The sequence below is a fragment of the Buteo buteo genome, chromosome Z (assembly GCF_964188355.1).
Source record: "Buteo buteo chromosome Z, bButBut1.hap1.1, whole genome shotgun sequence".
In the NCBI taxonomy this organism is placed as follows: Eukaryota; Metazoa; Chordata; class Aves; order Accipitriformes; family Accipitridae; genus Buteo; species Buteo buteo.
The window spans coordinates 62738219-62751589 of NC_134204.1; the positions used below are offsets into that span (position 1 = coordinate 62738219).

The 13371-nt window shown below is 38.1% G+C and overlaps 1 protein-coding gene across 7 annotated transcripts in view; it reads left to right on the forward strand.

Annotated features, from left to right (window-relative positions):
- Positions 1 to 11901, forward strand: part of FER (FER tyrosine kinase) — a 196501-nt gene extending 184600 nt beyond the window's left edge. For all 7 annotated transcript variants that reach the window (XM_075020214.1, XM_075020208.1, XM_075020213.1 and 4 more), the window contains one exon: positions 3245 to 11901. In XM_075020214.1, the coding sequence (XP_074876315.1) occupies positions 3245 to 3387 (143 nt within the window). In that variant the 3' untranslated portion in view covers positions 3388 to 11901. The remainder of the gene's footprint in view (positions 1 to 3244) is intronic.
- The last annotated feature ends 1470 nt before the right edge of the window (positions 11902 to 13371 follow it).

The window sequence follows — 13371 nt, forward strand, 5'->3', positions numbered from 1 at the left end:
TTAGAATAGTCAGCTAAGACACTCCAGATTTTCTTCCTGATCATATCTATCTCAATTACTTAATCAGCAAGAGCCTTCAGTGAATTAAGTCACTTGAATGCTTGCTTTAAACCAGGTTAATTTCGATTCTAAATAACTATATAGAATCACTTCACTTTAAGGACAAAAAGTAGTTGCTGCTGTCACTGTTTTGAAGAACTAGTTTCTAGGGGAAACTTTGTGAAGGAAAGGATTTTTACATAGTTTTGTATTATCTTGACTCTAAGTGTCCTAGAGTCCAGCCGTCCTCCTTTGAAGTTACATGCATTAATCCGGCACCTAGAGCAGATGCATGCAATATAACAAAGGAAAAATATTACACATATTTACCTGTTGTATGAGGCCAGTGTCATTTATACTCTGCTTTAGAAAGAGAGATGCAGAGATACAGAGACCTGTGCAGTAAGTCTGGAGTCACGGAGCTCCATTTAGCTGTATAGTCCTATGTGCCAACTCACTTTATGGTCCACTGCCTATCATTTGTTCAGAGACCTACACAGGGTAAACAGTTCATAGAATCACAGAGTCACAGAATGACTGAGGTCTGTGAGAACCTTTGGATGTCATCTGGTCCAACCTTTCTGCTCAAGCAGGATCACCTAGAGCTGGGTGCCCAGGACCATTCCCAGATGGCTTTTGCATATCTCCAGGGAGGGAGATTCCACAACTTCCCTGGGCCACCTGGGTCAGAGCTTGGTCACCCTGACAGTGAAAGGGTGTTTCCTGATGTTCAGAGGGAACGTCCTGTGTTTCAGTCCATGCCCACTGCTTCTGGTCCTGTCACTGGGCACCACTGACAAGACCCTGGCTCTGTCCTCTTGGCACCCTCCCTGCAGGTGTTTATATGCATTGATGAGATCCCCCCAAGCCTTCTCTTCTCCAGGCTGAGCAGTCCCAGCTCTCTCAGCCTGTCCTCACAGGATTGATGCTCCAGTCCCTTCATCGTCTTGCTGGCCCTTCATGGGATTCTCTCCAGTGCTTTCTTGTACTGGGGATCCCAGCACTGGACACAGTACTCCAGGTGTGGCCTCACCAGTGCTGAGCAGAGGGGACAGATCATCACCCTCGACCTGCTGGTAAGACTTCTTTTAATGTAGCCCAGGATACTATTAGCCTTCTTTGCCACAAGGACACATTGCTGGTGCATGTTCAACCCTTGGTGTCCATGAGGATCCCCTTTCTGCTAGGCTGCTTTCCAGCTGGGCAGCCCCCAGCATGTACTGGTGCCTGGGGTTGTTCCTCCCCAGGTGCAGGACTTTGCAATTCCCCTTGTTAAACTGCATGAGGTTCCTGTCAGCCCATTTCTCCAACCTGTCTAGGTCCCTCTGGATGGCAGGAGGACCCTCTGGTGTATTGGCCCCTCCTCCGAGTTTGCTGTCATCTGCAGACTTCCTGGGAGTGCACTCTGCCCTGTTATCAAGATCATTAATGAAGATGTTAAATAAGATTGAACCCAGTATTGACCCTTGGGGTGCACCAGTAGTTGCTGGCCTCCAACTAGACTTTGTGCCACTGACCAACTCCCTCTGGGACCACCCTTTCAGCCAGTTTTCAGTCCACCTCACTGTCAGCTCATCCAGCCCTTCTTTCTGAGGATTTTACATCAGGCAGTCTCAAAAGCCTTACTTAGGCTACTGAGGTAGACAATATCCACTGCCCTCCCCTCATCTACCAAGCCAGTCATTTCATCATAGAAGGTGATCAGGTTGGTCAAGCATGACTTCCCCTTGGCAAATCCATGCTGACTACTCCTGATGACTTTCTTGTCCTTCATGTGCCTGGAAATTGTTTCCAGGATTAGCTGCTCCATCACCTTCTCAGGGATCAAGGTGAGGCTGGCCAGCCTGTAGTTCCCTGGATCCTCCTTGAAGACAGGAGTGACATTTGCTTTAGTCTAGTCCGCAGGCACTTCTCCCAGTCACCATGATGGATGAAAGATTATTGAGAGTGGCTTTGCAGTGACATCAGCCAACTCCCTCAGCTCTCATGGGTGCATCCCATCAGGGCCTGTGGACTTACATAAGTCCATTTTGCTGAAGTATTCCCTGACCAGATCCTTTTCCACCAAGTGCACATCTTCCTTGCTCCAGATTTTCTCCCTGGTCTCTGAGGCCTGGGATTCCTGAAGGCAGGTCTTGCTAGTTGACACTGAGGTGAAAGCGGCATTCGGTACCTCAGCCTTTTGCATGTCCTGTGTCACCAGGTGCCCTACCTCATTCAGCAGTAGCCCACATTGTCCCTAGACTTTCTTTCATCACCTGTATACTTGCAGAAGCCCTTCTTGTTGTCTTTGACATCCCTGGCCAGATTCAATCCCATTTGGGCTTTAGCTTTCCTAACTTCATCTCTGGATGCCCAGACGATGTTTCTGTATTCCTCCCACATTACCTGTTTTTGTGTTTGAATTTGTCCAGGCACTCCTTGTTCATCCATGCAGTCCTCCTGGCATTTTGCACAAATTCCTACTCATTGGGAAGTTGCCTTCATTGCTCTGAATACATCTCTTTGGTCCAGGGTATGGACGATATGCTGGAACAGCCACTTATCTGTCTTCTGAATGATTAGCTGCTAATTTACTTAACTGATTGCTCATTCTCCAGCTTATCACCAAGTCAGAGACCTCCTTCAGTTGATGGCAGCAGAGAGCTGTGGAAGGCCATTGCCTATGTTAGCAAACCAGAAGAGTAAGAGAGTTAAGATGATGGAAAATATAAAAGTTAAGAAAACAGGAGGGAGGAAGAATAAATGGATAAAATGCAAGTGGGAAGGGAACTTCTTAAGGATACAAAAGAAGGAAGAGGCATGAGAATACAAGTTGATCCATTTTGAGAAAGAGCAAAGAAATTTACTCCCCTCTTAATATTTATTATTGATTTCTTCAGTGGGGGAAAAATGGGAACAGGATTAAAACTTAGAGAGTAGCTACTTCCTAAGACAGGAAACAAATCTATGCAGGTTGCTGCCCTTAGGGATGACAAGTGTACTGACAATTTACCATGCCCAACTTAAATGTCATTGGTACCTGAGCTTTGATTAGTTTAATAATTATCTATCTTGTATAGGTTATGCATTGAAGACTTCCCTCATATTACCCTGAAGATCTTTTTTAGTGCAATGATCTTGAACTTCGCTTGTATCTTTTTAGATTTGTCAATATGCATCAGTTTTCAATGCTAAACATTTTCCCCCTTTTTTTGTGTACCAGGCTACCGAATGTCAGCACCGCAAAAATGTCCAGAAGAAATATATAAAATAATGCAGAGGTGCTGGGACTACAAACCAGAAAACCGGCCAAAATTCAGTGAGATTCAGAAAGAGCTGTCTTCAATCAAAAAGAAAGTGACATAGTGATAAACAAGTGCCAAACTCAATGTGTGGGACCTCATTTTCCAGTGAAGTATTTTTTTTCCCTCAAACACTACGCGTTTATACAACATTATTTGCAATATTCTTCTAGGATTACTTTGAAATGAATTGGGTTTTTTTATATACATGTGTACCATCTTGAATGATGCCTACACCTGCATTAAAGACATATACTGCGAAATGCTATATATCCAGTCACAGTAATATTGTCATTTAGGTTACATGTAAATAGAAAAGCACGTACTATAGATTTAAGGGACTGTGGCTTTTATCTGTTTTACAGCAAGTAACTGCTAGTGACATTTTTCAGAGGTTTTCTACTTTAAGCTGTGTTCTCACTCGGCTATCCCTGTCCCGAATGTCAACACCAGCAGCACTCTAATGTGGTGACTATCATACATGTTGACCTTAAAACTGAAGACAGTTTTGACAAGTATTTCAACTAGAAACTTTTATATTTTTTGAATTCTTTCTGCAACTGATATTTTTAAGTAATACTTTAAGGATGAAGGTCAGTTAGATTCTGGATGCAAATGTACTTACTGAACAGTGAAATCCAGAATTTTCTTGTGTAGAAAATTGAGTTACTTGTGCATTTCTTGCCATACTGTAGTAAATACTTCTGACTTTTGCTGTGATTTACTTAAGCCACACCTTTTCTTCCTAGAAATCCATCAGAATTCAGTAATATGTCTCCTTTACAATGACCTATGTTTGTTTAAGAAACAAAAAAAACAGTATCAAGTCTTGACTACACGTTAAGAAATACTGCAAATCATCTGCCTTCCAAAGAATATGTAAAAGCAGCAGGCATGTAAAAGCAGCAGGCCAACAGAAAGAGGTTTACAAATGACAGCAGCATAACAGCAGCAGATAACAAATATTGTTGATCTTAGAGGAGTTAAAGAATGTGAATTGCTTGATTTGCTTTTGATCTGGATTTGTTTCCTTAAATTGGTAATAAATCTCAGAATGCAGCTGGAGTCTACAAAAGTTTATGCTAAGCAAGAGTACATTCCATGCTTAGTGTCCAAAGAAAAATACTACTTTTGTATGGCATAAGGAAATTGTTCAAGAAACCAAAAAAAAGAAGTATGTTTAAAGCCTCTGACAGGCTGAGCAAGGCAGAGTAGAAATACTAACTTCTAACTTTTTTAAGTCATTGCAATCAGATTTCAAAAGACTGGGGACAGGCAAGTTTTAAATGCCACCAGGAGTAAAAACCTTGTATATATTAAAAAAATTCCACCAGGAAGAGTAAAAACTTACTAGATAGGGGGTGAGAGGAAAGGCACAGTTTGTTACTCTGGCTCTGGGTCCTCTTTGCAGCTGGAATTATTTTCCAGGGCCCTACATAGAAATAGGAACAAGTTACAGTATCCTGGTCTGAGTTCCAGAGTTAAGTTGCTTAAAATTTTTCAGTTCAAGGGATGCCTGTTGCTGCTAATGCAAGTAAGGAACAAGGATTGTAAGTAACACAGCATCTGGAATGTTAATTAGCCCTATATTTTTATTATTACAGTTGGATTGAGATGTAGTGAAGCCAGTGGCTACATTACATTTTTATTTCTGTTAAGGTGACTATTGTCCACAACATTTTTGCTCTCTGAAGTGCATTTATAGTAGTACTGAGTGGTAATGTTTAAGGGCTACGTGTGACCAAAATATCTGTTGTCTAGAAGAGTTTGTCTATTACATTGGAGTTAGAGTCCAAATAAAACAATGAATCATCATGCTGGAGCACATCACCTGCATTTGAGGTGGAACTGTCAGCATCCAGCTATAAGGAATGGTGAGTGCTTCTGGCATTTCTTAAGTGATTTTTTTTCTTGGAGCTAAGGAAGCTTATACATACCCATGAGACTATAGTGCTTGGAAGACTTGGTGGCATAAATTTAAACTTCCTTATAAGCATACTGGATATATTTACTTCTGTACTTCCAAGTAGCCCAAAGATATTTTTCAAGAGCAATGGGAAATATTCTTGTTAGTTTGTATGCTTTTAAGTAGTACACAAAGTTTGTGCCTTAATTTGCTAGTATGCTAATGCAAATGCAAGTGTACTAAGATTTAAGGAATGTTCCACAATCATTTGGAAAAATCCAAGGTTCTTCCAGCTGCAGGTACTTATGTATGCATCACTGAAGTGTGAAAGTAAGGATAACAGTGTCTCCTCTGTCAGCATTCATAGCTTCTCTGGAGAGTTAATATTCTTCTTCTACTACAGAGATAAACTGTTTCTTTGCTGTATGCCCTTTTGACAGCAAAGAAATACTGGTTTATTTTTATAAAATAAAATACTGTTTTATTTGTCTTAAATTAACCAGTCATCTTGACTCTCACAAAAAGATAAAAATTGTACTCATGTTTTATTCTGAAATAGTTAACATTCATAATTCATACCACACTTCTGTTTAAATTCAAAGACTTTTTAAAACACACGATTTCTACAGCAGCAAGAAAATTTATTATTATTCCTGAAGTAGGCATCAGGTCAGTTCAAAAATAATAACTCTCTGGGAGAGTACCAGAATAAGTTTATAGGTATAGAATAAATCTAAACACAGGTACATGTCTCTTCAATTATTTAAACTGTTTTCTTATCATTAATTTGGCAGTTTGTGGCAGAACTTGTTCATCATGTCTCACTTGTAATTATTGCAATTATGCAATTTAGGAAGTGGAATCCATACCTATAGATACTGTGTTTAAGTTTTTGTGAACTTCTCACAGGGGAGTTCACAAACAAACCTGCCATGAAATTTAAAAGAAAGATGTGGTATTCAAGAACCAAAGCCATCATATCTGCTTTCTATGGACTTCTGATGACTCAGTCTTACATTATTCATAGGTTAGCCAGATACTGGTCATTTGGCTCATGTACCGTGTTTATCCTAGAGAACCTACAAAACAGTTAAAACTCAGTCTCTTTTGCAAGTGTGGTCTTTCAGGTAGGTTCTTACACCAGCACTGTCCCAACAGGGCACCCCTGAGGGAATGCTCAATTTTTATACTGTTAAATAGAAGATGCTCTGAATATTCTTAAGGGTCAAAAGTAGAGGTACCTCAGCCTGTTACGTACGATTGAATTCAACAGGTTATCTGTTATTTTCATCTTTTTCCAAGGAATTGCATTTATCATTTTAAGAAAGACTGTTTTGAGGAAAAAAAATGCATTGTTAATTTATTATCAGTAGAAATTAAGCATGCATATTAGCTTCAGAGTTCAGTCATCAATGAAATCATGAGGATTCCTAAGCATTTCAATTTTATGGAAAGTAAAATAGTGAAAAGTGTCTTCTCTGACAACACACCTTGCTTCAGCACAGTGTGATCTTGTAGAGTCAGCATCCCACAAAGACATTCTCCTTGAAATGTACATTTTCATTAGTTTCTAATTAAACCAATGAACTAGTTTTTCATTTAGCAACTACAGTTATATTGCATTTCTTCTTAACAAAAATCTGCCTTTTTGCAGAGTTGCCTAATATTTATATTGGAAGTAGTTATTGGAGCATGCATCACCAGAAAGCTGTCAGTAAGAACTGCAGTTTGTAAAGTAAGCCTGATCTTCTTGATGAGAAACTGAAAACTGGTTAAGGAAATATTAGGTTATTCATACTTCAGTATTTTTTCATCTATGTCTTTGACCACCTGTTATGCTTCTTCAAATCCTACAAGCACATCACTAAAACTTAATGCACATCACTAAAACTATGAAATTATCCATTTGTTATCTCTTATAACTATTTAGTTATCCCTTTTGCACCCATTGTAGAGATTCTAAAGAAAAAAACTCTTTCTTGAGGTTACAGAGTAACCAACTCTCAGAAGCATTTAGAAATGTCTCCCCCATCCCCAAATTTTTCCAAATGTGCTGCTGCATGGGTATTAGCAATAGTGATTGACTACTAGCCCTGTTTCCATTATTCTTGCTGTCATATCCTCTAAATGGCAGTGCCACTGACTCACTTGAAACAGTGCAATATTTGAAGACATGAGTTAGTGTGTAAATAATGTCATCAAATACGATATTCAAGAGCAGTAGCTCTGAAAATGGTTGGTTGTCACAAATAATGATAACTCATTATAAAGATGGAATAAAAAGAAAGAGGCTCGAGAGAATCCACTTCCTATAACAGCTGTCCTGTTTGTAGGCAACAGAAAAGTTTGTTATGCCAGTGCACTTTGATTTGAAACATTTTTATGACTGAGCATAAAATAGTTTGCTATTAAAAGAAGAGTTCACCAATTAATTTTTTTTCCCTAAAGCACAAAAGGACATGTGATATTGTTGGAGGGATTCTTGCTAGGCAAGTCAGGATATGTGGAGGGAAGAATACGGAAGGAAGGATACCCTTACTACTAACCGAGGAACATATTTTTTCTTCTTAGAATCATATTCATGCAGTCCTTTTAGGAATACAGGACTTTAATTAGTAATTAGAAAGTACCAAGCAAGTCCAGTATTCCTGAAGTTCCAAACAGCCATGAGTTTTTAAGAGTAATATGGTAAATTTGGAACATCAACTCTATTAAAAATATTTTCTTCTAGTTTCCTTCTGCAGATTCACTGTAAAAAAAGCAGTCCTTAAACAATCATCAGTAACAACTTAGAAGAAAAATGCATCAAGCTTCTTTAAGAGTAACTTCAGGAAAAAATATTTTTTGTAATCTTGTACTAGAATTCCCCCAGGATAGCTTTCCTTTCTAAAAAACTGAAAAAATCTTACAAAGCTGAAAGCTTCAAGTTGAAACAGAAGAATCCTTTCACTTGTCACATTCTGAATGGTCTTTCAAGTATTGCCACAGTTTCCTGAAACTGATAATGCACATGTGATTTCCAGCTCTTACATACTTTTCAGCATTGCATATTAATGCATTATTAACACCCAACTTCACTTTCAGACCAAGGAAGGAAAGACTCCCTCACGGAACAGTCCAGCAAGTTCTGCCTGGTAGTTCCCACATTTTCCTTAACTTCCACATTGAGTTATCAGAGTCATTGTGTTCATTATAATAAGCACCACATAGAACAGGAGCTGGAAGCTAGACATTGTCTTTAAATCAGCAGCTAATCCCCCAACATTTCACAGCTTTGACTCTAGAAGCCAACTTGGTTTTGGTTCTCTGTCAAATAAGGAAAAGCCATTTCTGTATTTCAGCCTTACTACTAATCTAAAAAACAGGAAGGTTCAGAGATATATTTGCTGTTACCTCCACCAATAACTGTAAGTTAGCCTTAAGTCCATGTTATGTCACTCTGTCTCTTTGACATAAAATTCTGACTGGAGTGTATGTCCAGGTATAGAACTTGGGTGTTAACTCTGAGTTGTTTCATTTTCAGGAAGTTGTATATTATTAGCTGTTTTAGAACACCATTTTATCAGACATTGACTAGGCAGGACTTAAATTAGAATGTTCAGATGGTTTGGGGTTTTTTTCTGTGAGATGAAGGACTAATTAGATTGTTAGCTACAGGCATTGTTATTTTGCAGCTGTTTCAGATTATAGCTATGAGAGGGTCATTCATTTATAGATCTCAGATTATGTATGCCTTTTCTAAATCAAAAACTGTTAGCCACACTTACAAAAAATGGATAAATAAAGCCTTCAAATATAGTTGACAGAGGTCATAAAGTGAAAACACAGAAGAGCCATGAACTCCATTCTTTCTTCCTCTATCCTACCAGAATTGAATGCTTTGTAAATAAAACTTGTAATAACTGGATTTGTGTTTATAGATAAATATGACCTGTGAACCACTATGATAACCTAGGACTCACATTGCTACTAGCAAAGAAGGCTTGGAAAAAAGCGTTCCTAAATTGCTACTATTTGGAGTTGTCATCTAGTTTTAGAACTATAAATGTTTATAGATAAGTACATAACTTAAGTTTTCTGTGTACAGTAAGAGAGACAGTGCATGCTTCTCCATTGAAACCCTTCACCAATTTAAGGCAACTATGCTTTTTGAAAGAAAAATCAGATTGATCAGTGATTCATTCTCGATTACACATGTTGAAAGTATGAGCCAGAAGTTTCCACCACTAAAAAAAAAGATCCACACTACTGTCTTTGTATACAGTCAGCTGAGTCTTTCTGAACATATAAAGAATTCTGTAATTGTTAAATGCAGTAGTAATACAGAATTGTTGGATTACTGATATGTAAACTAATTCACTCTGATCTTTTGCTTCAATTCCTAAAGAATCTTTCTGCTCTTTAAAAAGGGCTGCAGTAAGCTTACAGTTCTAGCTGAGCTCTGCTGTAATAATCTAGCCTGTTGCATCTCCCAAACATTTCCTAATTATGATGGCTCCATGTACCACAAATGGTGCCCTTCCACTTACTTCCAAAAAGTTACTCTTGTGACAGAAAAGTTCAAATATATCCCTGCTTATTTTTGACTCAAAAATATTGTAGTGATGTTATAACTTGATACCTGTGGCAGTGTGTTTGTATGGAAATTGAAGTAACTTTGGATCAAGGTGAAGTACATTGTCCAGATCATGTTTTTAATCAAGTTAAAAACCCTAAATATATCATGAATTGTCCACATTGTAAAAGACATCAGAAAAACAACATTCCTGACTTCCTGTTTACAATACAGAGCATCCTGCTTCTACTAGGGAACAATATAAAGGTAAATACATTCCTTGGAAAAGGAATGATTTTGCTGTCAGACCAGACCCAAACAATATCTTTAAAAGCAGTGACTTAATTCCAACTAAGCCTCGTTGTAAACTTCCTTCTTCTGAACAGACCTTTCCAAACAGTGTTAATTTTCATTACTGTCATCCATTTTGCTGTTGGAAATTTGACTTCTGTCATCACATAACATCACATAACATTTACTTATACTGATAATTATAACCCCCCACCACCATTAAGTGCTGAGACTTGCAGCTTCAGAAGATAAGCATTGCTAAGTTAGTAAAAGTCTACAGGGAACTGATCTTTCACTAGGTGTCTGAGTTGATATGCCTTAATACATTTTAAATGTCACTAAAGTAATTGTTTCAATTAAAACCTGTTATACAGTTTGAACAGCAGTATTCCTTGCTCAAGATATCTCTGCAATAGTAATATTTGTATTTGGCTTGAACTCAATAGGAAGGTAGAACTGCACCTTCCCTCCTCTCTAGTTTATCAGGGAAGGGAACTGCTGAGTTCAAGTAGCCAGTTCAGGTGCTGTCAGCGATCCTGATACGTAGCGTGGATGCAGCCAGGACGCCATAGAGAAGGCCTTGCAGTCTGCGTGGCCCCTCTTTATAATATGCCTGCACTCGCTATGAGTCACTAATAAATCCACCAGAGACTGGAAGTTTCCTATATATCTGAGTGTGGCTAATTCCTTAAATCACCTAAAGTTGTAGTGCTTAAGGAGAAATAGTGAATTTTTTTTCTTTGTCATGAAATGCAGAAATGCAATATGCAATGGGGATTCTCTGCATTATTTTCCTTCCTTCCACCTCCTACTTGGTTATGGCATAGATTCAAAGTCTTCAGTAGATTGAACAACTAGAATAAATGTATCTGTTTCTGCTGTTAATTGTATCATTACCTGTAACTGACAAGTTAACTTGTTTTTTCCACCAAGCTTCCCACCTAATTTTCACTAAAATGCTAAAAACATGTAATAGGAAAAAAGTCATGATACAGGCTCATCACACAGGACACAAAAGGCAGGCAGACTCCTACAAAGAAATTTTGAGGACTGAAACCCAACAATAAACATCTATCTCGTCCCTTCTGTTAAAGGAGTGTGTAGTTACATGCATGTTCAAATGACTACCAGAGATGAAACTTGGACTGCTGTTTTTTCAGTTGCATGTGTTACTTTTCCTTTGTGTAACTGTAAGCAGCTGGAGATGGAGGAGGGGTGCTGGGGACGGAGGGAAGGTTGGTTCACTGACCTGCTAGCACACGCAAAGCTTTTGACACCAGTAACCTTGGGTGGGCACATATACTGTTTGCAAATGTGTTTAGATTTGTATTCAATTTTGTGCCAAAGTATGCACCAGCAAGTTTAATAACAGGTAAAGCACCTTTTATACTCTTTATTGTTTAAAAATAATATATTTGTGAAACAGATCGATAATACATAACACTGGAAATGGGTGCTTCTTCCCAAAAGTACACATGTAAAAAAAAAAAAAGGAAACAACATTTGTGAGTTTATCTGGCTTTTAAGCAAGTCTGGAAATTATAACTGTGTAATACACTTCCCAGTTGTCTGTCCTGTATAATTTTAAATAGATCTGCATTTTAACTTTATTTATTTGCCAATTTTTTATATACTTTAAAGTTACACTTTTGAACTCAAGCTAACTTTTTATTTTCCTAGGCTGTTACAAAACAGAATTTCAGTATTCCTGTAAACTGCAGACCTTTTTTGAATAGTCCTTTGTCTTTTCCTATGGACCAGTTACCACTAATAAGTCTGCAGTCCCCTTTTTACTGTACTCTTCCAATAAATGTAAAATATTTGTATCAAGCTCTCTCATTTTATTTGGTATTTACAGGTTGTGTTTATTCACTTGCTTCTGTAATCAAGTGGAAGATCAATTCTAGTAACATTGCTCTTAGGAATAGCTACAATTCAAAATACAATTTTACATGAAAGAAAATCAATTTTATTTGAATTTTTTTGGCAATTTCTGGAGTTAATATGTCTGTGATCCTCACTCACAATTTGGCTGTCACTTTTGTTTACCTTTGGTATATCAGAAGGTATTGAAAGAAGGAGTAACCTAGTGGGTAGAAGGGAAAGGACAAGTTGAAACAGACTGAGAACTTCAGAGCTGGAGCTCTGCAGTTTGGAGGATGTTACACCACGCATTTCTCTTGAAGCCAGGATTGTGTTAAGAAGCTAGGCAATGAAAAGCAAACATGCCTATTCTGCATGCCAACAACAAAGCAAAATCTACAAGCATTTCCAGTTAAGAGCAACGCAGGAACGTAAAGGCATATGCAAGCTTTATACTGTTTCTTTTACATGATCTAGGGCTCCGTTCCCTTTATATTAAAAAAAAAAAAATACATTCTAAATACAAGTTGCATTTTAAAGCAGATAGTATAAAGCTACTTTATGCTTTACTTTGAATGAAACCAATCTCTGTAATAAGTGCCATTTTCACCAGACTTTGATGCAATTTCTTTGATTTCTGTAATCCCTTCTTAATGTAAAGATTGTGATACCAAAATTATGACTGAAGTAAAAAATCAGAATTACACCTTAAAAAAATTTAAACTAATCTTTTGAGATCTCGTGGCTAATGTGAAGTATGAATACCCCACTGAAAGACTCCTCCCACTGCCTTATGCTCCCTGCAGATGCACTTTGTTTAAACACCCAACAACGGGTAGAAAGACAGGTTTTTGTGTACCTGCACCTTTGCACAGTGTTACTAAGCACACTGCGTGCTGGCACAGCACTGTGATTTGCAAGACCTGGTGCCTGACTGAAGAAGAAGTTGGCAAAGAAGCAAATTTATGGCACTAGTCCGTAAGTGGGACAGAGGTGCCTAGGTTTTGGGTTGGGGTTTTTTTTAATAAACTATTGTTCCTTCTTACAAACTCTTTGAGGTAGTTTTCCCCACCATGTCCCAATAATCATGAATGGGAGAGATTAAGTCCAAAGCTCATCCCCTGAATTTACCAGTGTGTGTTGAAACAGAAGACAACACAGTATGGGATTGCACATAGCTCTGGTAGAATTCTGCTGGGAGAAATATAACTAATATAACTAATACTGAGAGAAAAATAACTAATTTATTAGCAGGGTAATTTTAGAAAAAGTTACTGCAACTAAATCTGTTTTGCTCAGTGATGCCTGGCCTCCAAATAATAAAAACATGTTTGAAAAACTGCTACTGCCAAATATTGAGCAGCATATTTGGTCATCAAACTTCCTCATCTGAAGTGTCACAGCAATTAATTAGGAATGAGGCTAAAGAAAGG